The sequence below is a fragment of the Bubalus kerabau genome, chromosome 6 (assembly GCF_029407905.1).
Source record: "Bubalus kerabau isolate K-KA32 ecotype Philippines breed swamp buffalo chromosome 6, PCC_UOA_SB_1v2, whole genome shotgun sequence".
Lineage (NCBI taxonomy): Eukaryota > Metazoa > Chordata > Mammalia > Artiodactyla > Bovidae > Bubalus > Bubalus kerabau.
In genome coordinates this window covers 119,514,160-119,533,895 of record NC_073629.1, presented here as the reverse complement: position 1 = coordinate 119,533,895, position 19,736 = coordinate 119,514,160, and the positions used below count along the sequence as shown (strand labels likewise).

Below are 19,736 nucleotides of genomic sequence, written 5' to 3'. Positions count from 1 at the left end.
AGTATACACACTTGGTGTACTCCTTTCCCAATTTGGAACCAGTCCATTGTTCCCTGTCCAGTTTGGTTTCTTGACCTGTATACAGATTTCTCAGGAGGCAGGTCAGGTGGTCTGGTATTCCCATCTCTTGAAGAATTTTCCACAGTTCGTTGTGATCCACACAGTCGAAGGCTTTAGCATAGTCACTGAAGCAGATATTTTTCCAGAATTGTCTTGCTTTTCTATGATCCAGTCAGATCAGATCAGTCGCTCAGTCGTGTCCGACTCTTTGTGACCCCATGAATTGCAGAACGCCAGTCCTCCCTGTCCATTACCAACACCCGGAGTTCACTCAGACTCACATCCATCGAGTCAGTGATGCCATCCAGCCATCTCCTCCTCTGTCGTCCCCTTCTCCTCTTGCCCCCACTCCCTCCCAGCATCAGAGTCTTTTCCAATGAGTCAACTCTTTGCATGAGGTGGCCAAAGTACTAGAGTTTCAGCTTTAGTATCATTCCTTCCAAAGAAATCCCAGGGCTGATCTCCTTTAGAATGGACTGGATGGATCTCCTTGCAGTCCAAGGAACTCTCAAGAGTCTTCTCCAACACCACAGTTCAAAAGCATCAATTCTTCGGCGCTCAGCCTTCTTCACAGTCCAACTCTCACATCCATACATGACCACAGGAAAAACCATAGCCTTGACTAAACGAACCTTTGTTGGCAAAGTAATGTCTCTGCTTTTTAAAATGCTGTCTAGGTTGGTCATAACTTTCCTTCCAAGGAGTAAGTGTCTTTTAATTTCATGGCTGCAGTCACCATCTGCAGTGATTTTGGAGCCCAGAAAAATAAAGTCTGACACTGTTTCCACTGTTTCCCCATCTATTTCCCATGAAGTGATGGGACCACATGCCATGATCTTTGTTTTCTGAATGTTGAGCTTTAAGCCAACTTTTTCACTCTCCACTTTCACTTTCATCAAGAGGCTTTTTAGTTCCTATTCACTTTCTGCCATAAGGGTGGTGTCATCTGCATATCTGAGGTTATTGATATTTCTCCTAGCAATCTTAATTCCAGCTTGTGCTTCTTCCAGTCCAGCGTTTCTCATGATGTACTCTGCATATAAGTAAACAGGGTGACAATGTACAGCCTTGACGTACTCCTTTTCCTATTTGGAAACAGTCTGTTGTTTCACGTCCAGTTCTAACTGTTGTTTCCTGACCTGCATACAAATTTCTCAAGAGGCAGATCAGGTGGTCTGGTATTCCCATCTCTTTCAGAATTTTCCACAGTTTATTGTGATCCACACAGTCAAGGCTTTGGCATAGTCAATAAAGCAGAAATAGATGTTTTTCTGGAACTCTCTTGCTTTTTCCATGATCCAGCGGATGTTGGCAATTTGATCTCTGATTACTCTGCCTTTTCTAAAACCAGCTTGAACATCAGGAAGTTCACGGTTCACATATTGCTGAAGCCCGGCTTGGAGAATTTTAAGCCTTACTTTACTAGCGTGTGAGATGAGTGCAATTGTGCGGTAGTTTGAGCATTCTTTGGCATTGCCTTTCTTTGGGATTGGAATGAAAACTGACCTTTTCCAGTCCTGTGGCCACTGCTGAGTTTTCCTAATTTGCTGGCATATTGAGTGCAGCACTTTCACAGCATCATCTTTCGGGATTTGGAATAGCTCAACTGGAATTCCATCACCTCCACTAGCTTTGTTCATAGTGATCTAAGGCCCACTTGACTTCACATTCCAGGATGTCTGGCTCTAGGTCAGTGATCATACCATCGTGATTATCTGGGTCGTGAAGATCTTTTTTGTACAGTTCTTCTGTGTATTCTTGCCACCTCTTCTTAATATCTTCTGCTTCTGTTAGGTCCATACCATTTTTGTCCTTTATCGAGCCCATCTTTGCATGAAATGTTCCTTTGGTATCTCTGATTTTCTTGAAGAGATGTCTAGTCTTTCCCATTCTGTTGTTTTCCTCTATTTCTTTGTATTGATCGCTGAAGAAGGCTTTATCTCTTCTTGCTATTCTTTGGATCTCTGCATTCAGATGTTTATATCTTTCCTTTTCTCCTTTGCTTTTCGCTTGTCTTCTTTTCACAGCTATTTGTAAGGCCTCCCCAGACAGCCATTTTGCTTTTTTGCATTTCTTTTCCATGGGGATGGTCTTGATCCGTGTCTCCTGTACAATGTCACGAGCCTCATTCCATAGCTCATCAGGCACTCTATCTATGAGATCTAGACCCTTAAATCTATTTCTCACTTCCACTGTATAATCATAAGGGATTTGATTTAGGTCATACCTGAATGGTCTAGTGGTTTTCCCTACTTTCTTCAATTTAAGTCTGAATTTGGCAATAAGGAGTTCATGGTCTGAGCCACAGTCAGCTCCTGGTCTTGTTTTTGCTGACTGTATAGAGCTTCTCCATCTTTTTGGCTGCAAAGAATATAATCAATCTGATTTTGGTGTTGACCATCTTGTGATGTCCATGTATAGAGCCTTCTCTTGTGTTGTTGGAAGAGGGTGTTTGTTATGACCAGTGCATTTTCTTGGCAAAACTCTATTAGTCTTTGCCCTGCTTCATTCCGTATTCCAAGGCCAAATTTGCTTGTTACTTCAGGTGTTTCTTGACTTCCTACTTTTGCATTCCAGTCCCCTATAATGAAAAGGACATCTTTTCTGGGTGTTAGTTCTAAAACATCTTGTAGGTCTTCAGAGAACCGTTCAACTTCAGCTTCTTCAGTGTTACTGGTTGGGGCATAGACTTGGATTACTGTGATATTGAATGGTTTGCCTTGGAAACGAACAGAGATCATTCTGTCGTTTTTGAGATTGCATCCAAGTACTGCATTTCGGACTCTTTTGTTGACCATGATGGCTACTCCATTTCTTCTGAGGGATTCTTGCCCACAGTAGTAGATATACTGGTCACCTGAGTTAAATTCACCCATTCCAGTCCATTTCAGTTCGCTGATTTTGGCAATTTGATCTCTGGTTCCTCTGTCTTTTCTAATTCCAGCTTGAACATCTGGAAGTTCTTGGTTCATATACTGTTGAAGCCTGGCGTGGGGAATTTTGAGCATTACTTCACTAGCGTGTGATATGAGTGCAATTATGCGGTAGTTTGAACATTTCTTTGGCATTGCTTTCCTTTGGGATTGGAATGAAAACTGACCTTTTCCAGTCCTATGGCCACTGCTGAGTTTTCCTAATTTGCTGGCATATTGAGTGCAGCACTTTCATAGCATCATCTTTTAGGATTTGAAATAGCTCAGTTGGAATTCCGTCACCTCTACTAGCTTTGTTCGTAGTGATGCTTCCTGAGGCCCCCTTGATTTTGCACTGTAGGATGTCTGGCTCTAGGTGAGTGATCACACCATCATGGTTAGCCGGGTCATGAAGATCTTTTTTGTATAGTTCTGTGTATTCTTGCCACCTCTTCTTAAGACTTTCTGCTTCTGTTAGGTCCATGCCATTTCTGTCCTTTATTTTGCCCATCTTTGCATGAAATGTTCCCTTGGTATCTCTAATTTTCTTGAAGAGATTTCTAGTCTTTCCCATTCTATTGTTTTCTTCTGTTTCTTTGCATTGATCACTAAGGAAGGCTTTCTTATCTCTCCTTGCTATTCTTTGAACTCTGCATTCAAATGGGTATATCTTTCCTTTTCCCTTTTGCCTTTCACATCTCTTCTTTTCTCAGCTATTTGTAAGGCCTCCTCAGACAACCCAATTTGCCTTTTTGCATTTCTTTTCTTGGGGATGGTCTTGATCACCGCCTCGTGTACAGTGTCACGAGCCTCCGCCCATAGTTCAGGCGCTCTCTCCATCAGATCTGATCCCTTGCATCTGTTTGTCACTTCCACTGTATAATCGTAAGGCGTTTGATTTAGGTCATACCTGAATGGTCTAGTGGTTTTCCCTACTTTCTTCAATTTAAGTCTGAATTTTTAAAAAATGGTAAGTTGAAATTAGAATGTAAATAATAGTGAGTGTATCTCTTCATTCACAGAATTTTGTTTGGACCTTAAAGACGTGAGCAAGAGTTATTGCCAAATTTCGCTGTGGAAAGGGCGTTGTGGGGAATTAAAGATGAACGAATAAAACCCGTCTGTGAATTTCTCCTCCAGTGGTCTGTATCCAGAAAGATTTCTCTCTCCCTGAAGGTTCCCTGGCCCGGCTATGAACATAGTTCTAAAATGGCCGAGCTAGCAGCCAGCGAGGCCGCTGTCCTCTGAGACCCCGAGACAAGGGTGGCTCTGTGCGGGGGTGAGCGAGCGGCGTGGGGACATTTTAAGGGATTGCTTCTTTCCCAGCCGAATTGATTCAGTACTAGAGCAGAGAGTGTTTTGCGGCCATTTACTTCCTGGAATAAGCGAGAGTCGGCGGGGCTTTCTATGGCGATGGTCTGCTGAAGTGAGTTACCCTGGTTTCCCACTGTCCAGGAAAACAGCATTTAAAAATGAGTGTCTTAGCCAGTCTGAATAGGAGCAGTTTGTCCAGTTGGCCCTTTACAATGTGGGGGCAAGATCTTACAGGTGGCCCCCCTCCATTTCCACGGTCTGTGGTTCCGCCGCGTTGTTCAAGGGTCAGCTGTATCATCCTGATTAACATAATAAAGGTAATAAACCGAAACCTGCATCATGGTCTCCTCAGAAGCCTGAGAAGCTCTGGCCTTGCACTTGTGGGGGCCTGGCAAGTAGGAGGGGGTGGTGTTCTCAAGACACACTGGTTGCCTCGTGTGATGGTAGTGGAGACGCGGGACTTAGGTCCTGCGGGGAGGCTGAGCTTGTTGACGCTCTGTGGTTGGAGATTCCTGGGTAGTGCTTCCAATTCTTGGAAAAAGACATTTCTTTTTTGTTCAGCTGACACCTTCTGATTCGTTGGTAGGGTCTTCCTCCTTGCTTCCATCTTCAGTTTCTTCTCTTACTCTAAACATCGTGAACGTAGTCTCTGTATTCCGTGTGTGGTATCGGGGCTGGAGCCTGACTCCGTCATTTACCGTTTTCTCTGATTCCTACCCGTGGTGGCTTACTTCCTGCTGCCTCTTGGAGACCTTGGACCCTGAGTTCATGCTTTGTGGGTGTTTATCCCTGGCCCTCCTCAGGACAGGATGGTTCAGGAAGTTTTGAATTCAGGTGAACCCAGACTGTCTGGAAATCAGTTACCTTGGTTCGTAGCTGGGTGTACTCCTGCCGGGGTATTTCATTCACAGGACATCCTGTGTTGTCCGCTGACGCTGACGGCCCTGTTCCTAGATGGACTGTGCTGGCTCCAGGCCCAGGGGTTCAGGAAGTGCTAGGGTTGAAGCTTCCTTTGCTGCTTGTGGGATCCCAGGCCCGGATGGTGAGGATCAGGAGCCCACGCTTGTGTGAGGACCGGCTGAGGCAGTGAATTCTTAAGGTCCCGTTGAGACCTCCTTGTGCATTCTCCACCGGCCTCCCTCCCTTCCCCTCTCCCCGCCCCCCAGCATCGCCACCACCACTTGCCGAAGCCCCGGAGGTGGAGCCTTCCACTCAACGCTGCTTTCCCGCTCCCTCTCCGTTTCAGCCCCAGGTGAGATCTCACATTGCTCAGCAGTGCAGCTAAACGCGTTTCTGGAGGTTTTTCAGGGTACTGGGCTGTTGTTTTGCTGGAAGCGGAAGGCTTCTCTGTTTTTGTTTGTGATCTGAAAGCTGATTTGGAGCTGGGTCTTCCGTGTCCCCTCCGCAGAGGGTCCGAGCGGGGAGCTGGGTCTCCCTTTGCGCAGTGGACAGAGAACCGTTGAGCCCCAGTTCAGGGCGCGTGAGGGAAGCCTTGCGCTGTGATGCTCCAGAGAGCTGCGGCATCTCGAGGGCGCTGAATGGTGGGGGCCGCGCTCCCCCAGCCCCTGCTCCGAGGCACGCCCCTGGCGTCTATCACGTGTTTCCTGTTTCCAGCGCTGTTTGCTGTTCTTAGCGCTGGGGCCGTGGAGGGATGAATTAGCGGGGAGTGCGTAGCCGGGCCTCTGAGTGCTGAGGGACTCGGGTGGGGTCTTGGGTGCCTGCCCGCGTGGATGTTGGTGTCCCCGCTGCACTTGGGGCGGGGGGCAGTAGTCCTGGGAGGTAGAGGCAGGCTCGGCTCATTCCAGGAATGGAAGCGTCTGTGCGGAGGGGAGAGGGGTAGGCAGCGTGCAGGAGAGGAGGGCTCTATCAGTGAGAGTGCGGCCCCAGGGAGGCCCCCCAAGGCTCTAGCAGGGCGACCTCCCGAGACTGGGCTGGTGCCTCGCTTGTCAGTCCTTGTGTGGGCTCTGCCACTTCACCTGCCGTGACACAGGGGCCTTGACTAGTGGTGAGCTTTTTAAGAGAAAAAGGGTCTCGGAGTTTCACGTGCTAAGAATGAATGGTTTGGTTTGGTTTCGCTGAACTGTGGCCTGGGCGCTTGTTTGCAGACCTGTGGCAGCCCTGGCCGGGCTCCCGCTGGCCTTCGCCTCCATGCAGTCTCCAGGGACTGCCTGGAGTCTCAGAGGGACGTGAGAGCCATTTATCAGCACGTTTTCCATGCACACACTGCCCCCAGCTCTGAAGTTGGAAGTGACCCTGTAAACAAATTCATATAAATTCTGAATGTGTGCATGAGTGCCTACTAATTTTTTTAAGCCATTTTCAAATGCTGCATCAGGTCACTTTTTATTTCTGCACAGCCCTTCCTTGGGGTAGACAAACCGGGAATTGGTTTCCACTTTACTGATTCTGTCCCTTTCCAATTTAAGGAGGCCAGATGCTATTAAGATACTGTGTTCCCTCCATGAGTCAGATCGCGTCCAAGACAGTGGCTGGGATAGCAGGGTCTTCGGCTTTCTCTCCTGTTGTTTGCATTTCCTTACCACCTCAGCTCGCTATCTTCATTTTCAGTGTCAAGTTCTCCTTTACCAGTTTTAAAAATAGAGTTGTTCAATAACTTTAATATGTTAATGTTGTATGTTCTTGCCTTTACAAAGTTCACTTTACTAAGGACAAACTTGCAATACACAGAAAAGCCTTAGGATCAGTTTATCTAAATCTGCTGAAGAAGACAGGTACAGACGTGGCTGTTTCGTCCTCTCGACATTCAGACCTTAGTTAGGACAATTCGGCATCTGTTTTTTGTGCTGAAATGCCCGTTCTTGGTTAGAGGCTGTTTGACTTGAGTAGATGTCTGATGCTTTCAGTCTGCCCTTCGTTAGCTGTGGCTGGAAGAGGCTCTAAGACCTGCCTCTCTCCCCGCGCCGCGCCTCGGGCCCCGCGGAAAGCTGCTGTTGCAGTTCAGCGTTAGTCTGCCTGTCCCCTTATTTGCATTGCTGTGTGTAGGAAATAATGTGTGTCCCTCGGAGAGGAGAGTCAGCGTCAAAGGTAGATGTCCTGCCAGGCGCACCGGTTTGTGCAGAGGTGCGGGTTTCCCGGGGGCCTGCGGCTCTGAAGAGACGGGCAGCTTTTCGCCCACAGCCTGGCCGGCCGGGGCGCCCACACTTTGCTCGTGTTCAGTTGTCACTTCTGTTTTAGGATTTTTAGGAACGTCCTATTCTCAGGTGTTTGAACAGGTATTGAGTTAGGAGCTTCCTTTTCAGCTAATGTGAGTTGAGTGGAATTAAGACGTTTACCTGTATGATACTGCGACCCTGCGGCATGAAGATGAGCCTCTAGCGTGGGTGTATTTGCAGTGGGCGCTCCGCCTGTCATGCACTGCGTCCCCTTCTCCCATGTCCGGTAGGGCAGGGGGCACTCAGACCCTCCAGCGCTTTCCACCTGCTGCTGTCCCACTTCCCGACTGGGTCATGTGTTCTGTGTATTTTACAAGCTTAGAAAACATAGGACTGGCGTTCATGTCTCTCAAAGCAGCTAGGACACAGTGCGTCAGAGGTGGAAGGATCTGTTTCCTCCAGGAGAATGAGTGAATATGTGTTTCTTTTCTCAATTGGCTGGTGTCTGAGCAGCTGGCTAATTCTGTGCCGGCATCTCTAAGCACCCGGAGTAGCCTCTGTGGCCTCGGACCTCTCGAGCCGCTTCCGGCACTCTTGCTGTCCAGGCTGGAGCAGGTGGAACTGGGTGCCTTTCCTGACGTCAGGGCTCACCAGGGCCTCAGATGCCTCGTGGTCAGACTCAGTGCATCAGTTGGTTTCCGCTCCCTCTGGACCCCCACTCAGAGCTCACACCCACCGTCCCTGCTGGCTCCCCCCGACGCAGGGCAGACCCATGTGGGCCAGAGCGCTGAGCTCCAGCCAGGCCCAGGGGCTGTGCTCCTGCTGGCTTGTCAGGCACCTCCTGAGGGACGTGCTGGGCGGCCCTGTGACCTCTGCCTTCACGGCTCCACGGAGGGGGTGTACAAGTGAGGAACTGGATTGGTGGTGGAGGCGCAGGTTGGTGGAAAGGGGATATGGAGTGAGAAAAAGGAAGAAGCTAGTTTTGGGTCTCACTGTGAAACACTGCAGACGGAAACCTCCTGGGGTTCTCTGCGGGCTTCTCTCCACTGAGAGGGCCACTGGGATCTGGGGACCCCACTCGGTTCCCACGGCCAATCAGGGCTGCCCAGAGAGGGCCAGAGGGCAGACTGTGGCGCAGTTACTAGAGGCTGGCGGGCTCTGCGGCTCCAGACTCTGCTCGTGTTTATTCTCTGCTCTGTGGTTTAATATCCGATTCACAGGGAAGACGGCAGAGCCCTCCTGGGCCGTCCCGCAGTGCTGGCGGCTGGCCTGGCGGGGTCTGCTGCTGTTAGGGAGGCTGGAGAGCCTCTCAGAGCGTCCCTGAGATCCGAACTCTGTTCTCTGGACGTGAGGCTGCAGTTCGTCATTCAGATAAAACGTTACTTTCTGACGTGATAAACTTGAAGGCATGATAACGTCTTAGATTGTTCTTGCTACAGCCGCTGTGTGTTTGCGGCAGTTGGCTGGGAGCCCCTCGTGGACGAGAGTGGCGGAGGGGAGACGCGCCTGCAGCTCCTGCTTCGTGGCCGCTCCTGGTTCCCACCCTGTGCCCTTGGGCCCCTGCCCCTAACCGGCCGTGCGGTCCCTACGGGAGGCGCAGGCAGGAGACGGGAGGGTTGGGGGAAGGGCTGACACGTCCCCTGCCGCCACCCTTCCCGCGTGGCTGCGGCTCCCCTGGGCCAGAACCGTTTCTGCCCGTGGCTCCACGGCCCCCTCGTGACAGCAAGGCAGTGCTTGGGTTGGTGTTGATAGTATTTGCGTTTATAGTGCCCCACCAGGGTGGACGCTCCCAGGGGCGGGGTCCTGTCGTGCTTTATTCCCGAGGAGCCCCTCACCCTTGCAGCAACCTTGAAGCCCCAGGGGCAGGCCCCCCTGCCCTGGGGCACGAGGGATGGAGCAGGGAGGCTGTCGGTGAGCAGGGGACATGTGTCTGCTGTAAACTGCTGGTAACCACACTCTCCGTTCCACAGCTGCCAGGCCGCAAGTACCGCGCCGGGTACAACGAGGACGTGGGGGACAAGTGGATCTGGCTGAAGTGACACCTCCCGGAGGCCACCTCGCAGGGACGAAGACATGCCCAGGCCCCCAGCTCCTGTACTCCGCTAGCCTCACGCTGGGTGGCAGGGGTGCGAACATCACACAGTGGGCGCAGGGTAGTCACGGGAGCGGACAGAAGCCCCCCAGTTAGGGGGCCCAGCTTCCTTCTACAGCTCTTGTCCCCGGGCAAGCAGCGTCCGCTGTGAGAGAGCAGGCACCGCCTGGAGCGTCTCCTTCCCCACAGCCCGGCTGTGTCGGGCCCAGTCTGCGCCTGTGTCTTCAGACTTCAAGAAATAAAACTGTTTCTGTGGCACCTCTCTCCGTGATGCATCTGCACACCCACATACGTGACACATATGTGTGTGTGTGCACACCATTAGCTCACAGTTTGCTTGGGTGTGGTTTGGTTTGGTTAAGACCTGTGTCAGGACTGAAGGTGGTCCTGAAGCGCTTATTCTGTGTGTTTTAGAACATAGCTGCCGCATTAGAGGAAAAGGACGGAGGAAATAGCCAGAGGAGGGAGAAATTCCCCCGATATATGGAGCTGGGCACTTGTAGCAGAGCTCTGGAAGTCTCCCGCGAGGACCGTGGTCAGCCAACCTCGTGACTCCTTCCTTTCAGGGGAGGTTCACGCAGAGGATGGCGGTGGGGTAAACCGCAAAAGTAAATCAGTGTACCTACGCCTTCATCACCTGAAAGTCCAGTTGTCAGAAACGAGTCACGCGAGAGCAAGTCACGCTTCTTTATTCACTTCCATTGAAACTTGAAAAACAGAAGCGAGATTTCCTGCAGACTAATTGTCCCCATTGTGCTCCTCAGGAGTTGAGCTCTTAAGCTGCAGAACCGCTCAGTCAGGTTTTCTGCCCCAGGGCTCCGCGTGTTCAGCACACAGCTCCAAGCCACAGGTGACTGCTGAAACGTAAGTGAGGTGAGATCCCGTCAGTGTCGGGCTCAGTTCAGGTGCTTCCTCGCCGTGTGGCCGGTGGCTCCAGTCCTGGACAGGGGTTGCTGCAGGAGCCCCACCGCCTGCCCGCCCGCCCACCCGCCCCCTCCTTCCCCTCTCTCCCCGCCCTCCCGCCCTCGCTGGCCTCGCTCTGGTCAGGTTTTAAGGGTTAAAAAGTTTCCCAGCAGTTTCTGGGTTGGAATCCAGAGGCATTTCTCAAAACTGCTTTTGTCATTAAAAGTGAGCGCGCCAGGCAGGGGTCCAGTCCTGGAGCCCCTCACAGACCCCTTGGAGGAGAGGAAGGCAAGGGGAGGAGAGGAAGGGAAGGAAACTCGTCTGATTATCTGCCAGCATCTTGGCCTAAAGAGCCAGCGCTCACTGCGCCTACTGTCAAGGCCGCGGGCCTGAGGTCAGCGGGCAGGCGGTGACGGGCCTCGGGCAGGACGGCCAGTGCTGACCTGGTGACCCTGCTCCATAAGGAGCCAGCGCTCACTGTCACAGCCGCGGGCCTGAGGTCAGCGGGCAGGCGGTGACGGGCCTCGGGCAGGACGGCCAGTGCTGACCTGGTGACCCTGCTCCATAAGGAGCCAGCGCTCACTGTCACAGCCGCGGGCCTGAGGTCAGCGGGCAGGCCGGTGACGGGCTTCGGGCAGGACGGTCAGTGCTGACCTGGTGACCCTGCTCCATAAGGAGCCAGCGCTCACTGTCACAGCCGCGGGCCTGAGGTCAGCGGGCAGGCGGTGACGGGCCTCGGGCAGGACGGCCAGTGCTAACCCGGTGACCCTGCTCCCTCCAGGCCGCAGGTGTGATCTGTGGGCTGAGGAGGGGATCACGTCATGCTCGGGGTTTCTTTTCCTGGGAGGTTGGGCAGAAGAGCGCGTGTCCGAGCCTCTGCACGCACGGAAGGCCCAAGGAGCTACCGCAGCTGCGTCTCACAGGAAGGCCCACAGCTGCAAGAAACCCCAGGGGGAGGTCCCAGCGCGCTGCCAGCCCCTCCTGCCCCAGGCTTGGGGAGGAAGCCTGTTGTCACAACCGCGCGTGTATGCGTGTCCCCAGGAGGGAGGCTCCAAGAAGACGTCAGTTTTCCCTAACGCACCTTTTCTATCAGGTTTTGTCACCAGGTGGGTGAGGCCCCCAGCTGCTTAGAGGGGGTGGCAGACAGGTCCTTACGTCCACCCCAACTGGCGGGTCACTGGGCCTCACTGTCCCTGCGGGCCTCACTGTCCCTGCAGCCCTCAGCCCAGCGCTGACCAGGCGTGTGGCCCAACGTGGGGCAGGTGACCCAAGGACGCTGCTTACCTGTCCTCGTCTCGGCTCGGGCCGGGATCTGTGATACAACAAGAAGGAGATGTGCCCTTGCCTTGCCCACTGAAGCCCATTTTGTTTGTCAAAAGCCCGTCGGCCACCAGTTTGGCCCAGGGTCTCTGTGTCCTGTTCCCTTACCAGTGACCCTTTCTGGGCTGGTCGTTTTTAGTGGTGCACATGTCAACACCAAGAAGCAAGCAGGGAGCATGTGTTGGTCGGCGGCGGGCTCTTCAATATGTGTGTGTGTGTGTGTGTGTGTGTTTAGCCTCCTGGGTCCCAGCCGCCGTTTGCAGCCCTGGACAGGGAGCAGAAAGGACACAGACCCCGGCTGCAGCTGCAGATGCGGGGTCCCTCGTGGGGAGAAGAGGGGCAAGTGGAGGTCCAGGCAGGCCCCGGGGCATCCCAGCACAGACGCAGCGCTGTGCTGCTTCAGAGGAGGCAGTGGGCCTGGAGCTGGCCAGGCAGTCCCAGTGCAGCCCCTCAGAGTCCACCTTGCGGGCTGGACCCACACCAGGAGGGCTGGCGCCCAGCACCGGGTTCCGTGTCGCAGTCCCGCTGTCGTAAGGCCTCTGCCGTCGGAGGCCTGCACGTCTCCACTGGCTTGGACCTCGCACAGCGATGCCCTCCACCCTGCTCTGGCCCCTCCACGCTCTCAGAGGGCCTTGCTCCCCCAGCCCCGCGAACACTGCGGTTGCCGAGCGGCCCTGCTCCCAGTGCAGTTTTCCACATACTTAGGTCTATAGTATTTGCGTACTTAACATGAAGCTTGCTTTCGCAAGAGATGAATTTAATAAACTCATTTCTGTTGAAATAAAAAGCAAGAAGACTCTGCAACGCACCAGCCGAGCCAAAATGAAAATGGATCCCTTCTGTAAAGAGGGAAAATCTTGCTGAGAGAATGTGATGTAGATGAAGAAGGAACTCCGGTGGCTAGAGGTCCCCACTGCATGAAGCCAGCAAGGGAGCCACTTAGCTGCAGCGCGTGGCCGTCTGTGGCTGGGAGGCGCTGGTGGCGTGACGCCCTGGACTCAGGACCCTGGTTTCCCGTCTGTGACTCACTGCCTGCCAGCATGCTGTGCACTTGGGCATCTCCAGTCTCCTGTTCAGTTACTCGGTCATGTCCAGTTATTTCTGATCCCGTGGGCTGCGGCACGCCAGGCCTCCCTGTCTTTCACCATCCCCTGGACTTTACTCAAACTCATCTCCATCGAGTCGGTGATGCCATCCAACCATCTTATCCTTTGTCGTCCCCTTCTCCTCCTGCCCCCAATCCCTCCCAGCGTCAGGGTGTTTTCCAATGAGTCAACTCGTCGTGTGAAGTGGCCAAAGTATTGGAGCTTCAGCATCAGCATCAGTCCTTCCAGTGAACACCCAGGACTGATCTCCTTTAGGATGGACTGGTTGGATCTCCTCGCAGGCCAAGGGACTCTCAAGAATCTTCTCCAGCCCCACAGTTCAAAAGCATCATCTCTGGTCTGGCTCTGGCCTTTTCTGACAGTTAACCAATTTACATTTGAGAGTACAAAAAAAAAAATGTAACAATAAATTTTTTACCTGGTCAGAAGTGACTGGAAAGACTCCAGGCTTTTTTCTTGGCTTTAGAATGAAACAGCCCCCGTCTCCACTCCGGCAAGTGTCATCAGGTTTGCTTGTCTGGTGAGCCCAGGCCTGTCTCTGCCGCTTCCCTGGAAGGTGCAGGGCCGGCCTGTGCTCAGTCACCACACCCTCCTTAAAAGCCGCTTTCGCTTCTCGGCGCCCTCTGCTCCTCAAGCTGGCTGGCAGGAGCCCCTCAGGGCTGAGATGGCCCCCAGAGGACGCCACTGCGGGTGCCGTGGGGACACCGCAGGCCCAGGCCCGGGATCCCTGGGGAGGCAGCGTGTCCTCCATGAGATCTTCCTGGAAGTGTCAGGAGGCGGGCGTGTGACTGCAGTCTGTGACCACGAAGACAGAGCCTTCCCCGGGGTCTGGGCACACCCCAGCCCTGCCTGGAGGTTGTCCACGCGGCCTGCAGCAGCCTCCAGCGGCCTCCAGCCTGTGGAAGGGGTGGTGAGCTGACGCCCCGAGAAGGGCAGTGTCCAGAGCTGCAGCCCCGATGAGGTCACGGCGAGGGCCTCAGGGTGGGGTGCTCAGCAGCGTGTCTTTGCCAGGACCCAGCCCCCCGGGGGTGATCCTGCCTGGTCTCGATGGGGCCACCACTGAGCCTGCAGTGGCCTGTGGTGCCGTCACAAGTGACTGGGACTCAGTGGCTTGAACCATGCCCGTGTCCTCTCACAGGAGGCCTCGGGCCAGCTGTCCACAGGGGATCCGTTTCCCTGACGTTTCCAGCTTCGGGACACCGCCCAGGTCCCAGGGCTCACAGCCGCTCCGTGGGTCCCTGGCCTCCTTCCATGAGCCTGGCCCTCCAGAGCCTCTGTCCAAGGGCCCCGTGAGAACGCGGCTCCAGAAAATGCGGAGTGGCCAACTCCAGGCCCACGGTCACACCTGCAGGGCCCTCACCCCACCCACCACGTGCTGTCACGGCCACGGGTTCCAGGGGCAGGATGTGGCCGTCTGGAGCCCGACACTCCTGCACAAGCCCCACTATGCAACAACAGGAAGGCTGTCTAAGGACAGCGGGCGGCTTGGGGATGCTGCTGCTGGGCCCGACCTGCGCCCCCCCCCTCCCCGGGGCTCCTCCCCTCCCCAGTGTCCCCTCCCGGGGCTCCCTGCCCTCCCCTCCCCGGGACCCTGCCCTGACCCAGGCCAGCTGCCCCTGTGCAGCTCATATCCTTGGGGGCGAGTCTGAGCAGTCACCCTGTGACTTGAAGGAGGGTCTCCAGGGGCTCGCCTGGTGCGGAGGCTGCTCAGGGGGCAGGGGTCCTCCAGGAGGCAGTGATGCCTCAACTCAGCATGGAAGTTGAAGAAAAGCCAGAAAAAGAACCCGGTGTCGCCGAGGCCAGAGCCCTGTCCCCTCGGGGGCCCCCACTCTGTGCTCCCCCGCCCGCTCCGCCTGCAGCCTGTCTGTCCCAGGGCCCATACCCCTGTCCACCTGCAGACCAGCTCCTCTGACAGCCTCGGGCCACATGGCGTGACGGCGTGGGCCAGGCCCGCGGGGTGCCCCGTGTGCAGACCCCGTGAGGACCGCGGGCCTGAGTGGAGGCTCGGTGGGGCGCGCCGGGCCCCGGAGCCCCCGCCTGAGTGCTGGCAGCACCGCAACCCCCAGCTGGGCAGGGCCCGCCCGGCACTGCCCGCGGGCTGCAGGGGCACGCCCTCCCCACACCCGCTGCTTCCCCGGGTGACAGCCAGGCAGAGCGCCGAGGGCAGGGCCGGGCATGGGGACTTGCCGCAGCCCACCTGGAGCGTCAGCGTACGCTCTGTTTACCACCTTCCTCCCCCGCCCCCTGACACCACTGCACCGCACCGTGGATGGGGGAAGCGCGTTTCCCTCCACGGCCAGTGCGGCCCTCGGGCCTGGTCAGGGCCCAGACCCAGGACTCCACTTCGAGTGGACAGCGGCCCCAGGGCCGCCAGGGGGCGGTGGAGCCGTGTTCCCCGAGTTTGATCCCATTTCTTGGGAAGCCCTGGCTTCCGTCTGATTGCAGGCTGCCAGTCCTGGTGAAGAAAAACACTCCCAGGCTGGTGTGGTGGGAGCGCCCCGCTTCCCTGGCTGGTCCAGGCCCGGGCTGAACTACTGTAGGAGAGAAGCCCCAGCTCTGTGGGCTGCTGCCGCTGCTGCTGCTGCTAAGTCGCTTCAGTCGTGTCCAACTCTGTGCGACTCTGTGGGCTCCTTGACAGCAAGTCTCCAGCCTGGGCCTCAGGGCTCAGGGCACCCCTGAGGGACTGCAGAGGCCCCCCCTACCCCGTGGGCTGCTAAGTCGCTTCAGTCGTGTCCAACTCTGTGCGACTCTGTGGGCTCCTTGACAGCAAGTCTCCAGCCTGGGCCTCAGGGCTCAGGGCACCCCTGAGGGACTGCAGAGGCCCCCCCTACCCCGTGGGCTGCTTTCCTGTTACGTCCTTGATGGGAAAGGCTTCAGCGTCTGTGGGTCCCTTCATGCCTGGCCTCAGGATACCCAGGAGGAGGGCCACGGTGCCCGGGCAGGGAGTGGCCAGCCTGCCAGCAGCCTGGGTCTAGATCTGTGCCCTGCATCCTTGGGAGGACCAGCCAAGGCCACCTTGCACCCTCAGGCTGCTGGGGGGCCTGTGACTCACGGGAAGGAAGGAGCCGGGACCTGGAGCCCGAGGTCGCCTGGCTGTGGTTGCCAGGCGCCCTCAGCTTCCAGCCCCAAGCACCCGTGTGCCAAGGTCCATCCCTGGGAAGGCGAGTAGGGACCCCAGCCCTGAAGCGAGGAGCAGAGGAGGCAGGAAGGTGTCACAGAGAGGTGACGGGGAGGAAGGGCCACCACAGGCTGGCGGCTCCCTGTCCCACAGAGGCCCGAGGCCCCAGGGCCCGACTGGAGGATGCACAGGAACCCAGCTGTCACTCGTGAGAAGCTGAAGCAACAACGTGGGGCGTGGGTGGCCCCCAGATGGGCTGGCATCCAGGAAGGGGTCCACGGCAGGGAGGGCGGACGTGCTGGGCGCCCAGGAGCCCGTTCCCAGGAAGGACCGGACCCGTGGTGTGTTTGGAAGGTCGGTGCGGCTGCAGAGCGGGTGTGAGGTCCGAAGGGACGGGCGTGGAGGAGGACGGGCAGGTGAGGGCTGTGCCGGGGCAGCTATGTGCCCGGGGTGTTCCAGGTTCCGCTAGCATCGTCATTTAGCCCACCCGCCTGGGCTTCGAGAGCCAGAGGGCACCCGAGAAGCACCTTGCTTGCCACAGAGTGTGTGTCCCGCCCGGAAGGGCGCTGGCAGACCCGGAACCTGCCAGGGGGACGTCTCCCTTCTTGGTCTTGATGTTCCTGTTTTTCTGACCTGGATTTCAGGCGCTCTGGCTCCGAAAGCACCAAGGTGCTCCTTCTCATGGACGTTCCTAGCGTCCCCCAAGTCAGGTATGTTCTTATGGGACCAAGAGTCGTCCCTGCTTGTGGATATTCCAAGAGAATGTCAGAGACAGTGGTGAGGCAGAATCTCCTGCCCCCAGGATGAATAGAAAGGAAATAACTAGGAAAAATCGAGAAGAATCCCAGCAAAAAACAAGCAAGAACACGAGCTTCAGACACTGGGTGCTGAGCAAGAAGGGGACAGCTCCCCTGCGTATCAGAGGCGCAGACCGCATGGTCCCTGGGCCGCCCCCTGCCCCAGAGCCATGCCAGCCAGTGACTGGGGGCCAGGAGCCCTGATTCATCTGCACATACTGACCCTGGGAAGTCGTGGAACAGCAGAAATGGGGCGGCTGTGGGCTGACCCTCCCAGGAGGCATGGTGGCTCCAGGCACACCAGCCGTGGGCCCAGGATCCAGGACTGTACACACCGCCCTCCCCCTGTGAGTCCAGGACATCTCACGGATTGCAGGAGGAAGCAAGGCTAGGCTGCTTCTAACAACACCCCTCCTCCTAGACCTCCCTTCTGCCACCAGCACCCCCCTCCCCGAGCTTCCCATGGCATCCAGAACACAAGTATTCGTGCCTCCGATGGGAAAGCAAACCATTGCCAGGTTACAAACACATGGACACGTGGACAGTCGCTCAGGCTTGAACAAGATGGGAAGGGGTGGGGAGGCCAGGGGTGTGCAAATAGCCACAGGAAAATAAGTGACTCAGTGCACAGGATAGGGTCATAGCAAGATGACTACAAGGCCGACTTGGGATAAACAGCCAGCGAACAGAACCAAGTCTCCTCCCACCCTCTGCCCGAGGGGTTTGATAAGAACAGGGACTCGGGAGATAAATATCAAAAATATACAAAAGGCTAAGAAATGAAAATTGGACTCCAGACGTCAGAAAACAAACTGAAACCAAACAGTGTCAATAAAGAACCAGCAAATGAATTACAGACAGCAAAGAGCAAAAGGGACAGGTGGAAATCGAGCCATTGACACAGAGCTGTGTTCTCAGAGCATGGTCCCTGGGCCCACGGTGTCAGCATCCTGTCACAAACTCAGATTCTCAGAAGGGCGGGGCCAGCAGCCTGTGGACCGACAGGCCTTCAAGGTGACGCCGAGGCCACTGTGTGGGAGCCACTGGCCTCAGAAAGGTTTCAGATGACCCAGTAAATGAAGTAAAACGAGCTGTTTATTACGAGTTTTGTAAACCTAAATCACATTAAGAATAAACAAGACAACCCAACATAAGGATAACTGGTGCTCTTGAAGTAATGCACCCAGCAAATAGAGCAGAAAAAGTGTACCTGTGGGGGGTGCGTGTACATGCATGCGTGTGCACATGAGTCGTGGCTGTGTGTACACTTGTGGGGTGTACACGTGTGAGTATACATGCATGCACCTGTATGCATGTGTGTACATCTGCATGCATGTGTGTACACATACAGGGTGTATGTGTGTGTGTGCGCATACATGATGTGATCTTTCAAAATACAAAGCCAGTTTAGGGTTTTTTTCCCATTTCAAGGGATTTTTTCTTTAAATCAGAAGTACAGACTGCCAGACTTCCCTGGTAGTACAGTGGTTGGGAGACAGCCTGCCAAAGCAGGGGACACGTGTTCGATGCCTGGTCTGGTAGATGGGCACGTGCCCCAGGGCAACTAAGAGTGCGTTCCACAACAACTGAGCCTGCACACCCTAGAGCCTGCTCACAACTAGAGCGGCCCCTGCTCGTTGCAGCTAGAGAAAGCCCGCACACAGCAACAAAGGGCTGGCACAGCCATAAATACATACATGAATCAGTAAAAAGGGACAGACTGTTGTGATACAGAAGTATTTCAGGTTTAGAAAATGCAGTAGTTCTGCTTGTTATGTTAAAACTGATGTTAAGTGAAATGAAATATATTTTAAAGTGCTGAGAGCATCCATAGTAAGATTCCATTTTACAAGACTGCAGCTGCCCTCCTATTGGTACACACTTCAGCGTTTCAGGCTCACTTATGTGAATGGCGGTCTTGCTGAAGAGAAGAACTTGGCCGGTTTCCCTTCTTCCCCACGTGGTTCTGTGGTGTGGATGGTGTGGAGGGACGTCTGACACCAGGGATCGAGGTGACCAGGCTCTCATTCCGGGCCTGCACTCATGGCTGTACCACAGCCCTCCTCAGTCGTTTGCTGATGTTTTTATGTCCTGAGTCACCCCAGCAGAAGGGGCCACGCTCCTGTGCTGAGCACATCTGTGCTGCGTGTGTCGTGTGCACGTCTGTGCTGTGTGTGTTGTGTCCGTGCATTTTGATGCACACACGTGGCTACGGGATCCTTGGCCTCTTCTGCTTCCTGGATGTTTCACCCCCGCTGTGTATTTAAGATCCGTCCTCGCTGTGTGCACCTGCCCTGGGGGAACCGGTGGTGCCATTCCTTCTGTGGGGATGGACACTCAGGCACGGCTGCGAGGACAGCCCGCAGCTGAGCAGGGTGTTCCCGCTTCAATACTCAAGGGTATGTTGTCCGGAGAACACGGCCCAGGTCCCCTGATTCTCGCCTGCCACAGCTTTGGGCTGTTTTCCAGGCACGTCCCGCTCCCTGCCATCCATGGCTGCTCAGGACCGCTCACTGCCGCCTCCACGCACAGCGTCCTCAGCCCATCAACCCGGGTCCATCAGCGTCAGTTCCCTGGGTTCTCTTTGAACCAGTCTGATTCTTAGAGTGAGTAGAATAAAGTCTCCAGTGTGTTCCATTTTCTATGTCTCCCAGGGGAGACCTGACCTGACTTTCTTTCTGCAGGTCCTCTTGTCCCCAGAGGGGGCCTGTCTCCTCATGAAGCTGTGTGAAGCTCTGTGGGAAGCATGTCAGAGGAAGAGCTGGCTGACGGGCCAGGCATCGCTGGTCGATGCCAACATCACCAAGGTCTGCTCTCCCCACCCTCCTGTGCCTCACGGCAGAGGCACCCCTCCGCTGGGCACCCAACCCCACCGGGCCGGGAGAAGAGGAGACACAGCGTCTCCAAGGCAGAAGGGCCCCCCTGCTGAGAGAATGGCTTCCCTGGTCCTGGGGATGGGTGATGCTCTAGATCAGGGGTCAGCTGACTGTGGCCCGCGGGA

The 19,736-nt window shown here is 55.3% G+C and overlaps 1 protein-coding gene across 2 annotated transcripts in view; it reads left to right on the top strand.

Moving 5' to 3' along the window:
* The window catches only part of NDUFA10 (NADH:ubiquinone oxidoreductase subunit A10), a 40,826-nt gene extending 31,077 nt beyond the window's left edge, over positions 1-9,749 (top strand). For both annotated transcript variants that reach the window (XM_055586616.1, XM_055586615.1), the window contains one exon: positions 9,370-9,749. In XM_055586616.1, coding sequence (XP_055442591.1) covers positions 9,370-9,433 — 64 coding nt within the window. In that variant the 3' untranslated portion in view covers positions 9,434-9,749. The remainder of the gene's footprint in view (positions 1-9,369) is intronic.
* The last annotated feature ends 9,987 nt before the right edge of the window (positions 9,750-19,736 follow it).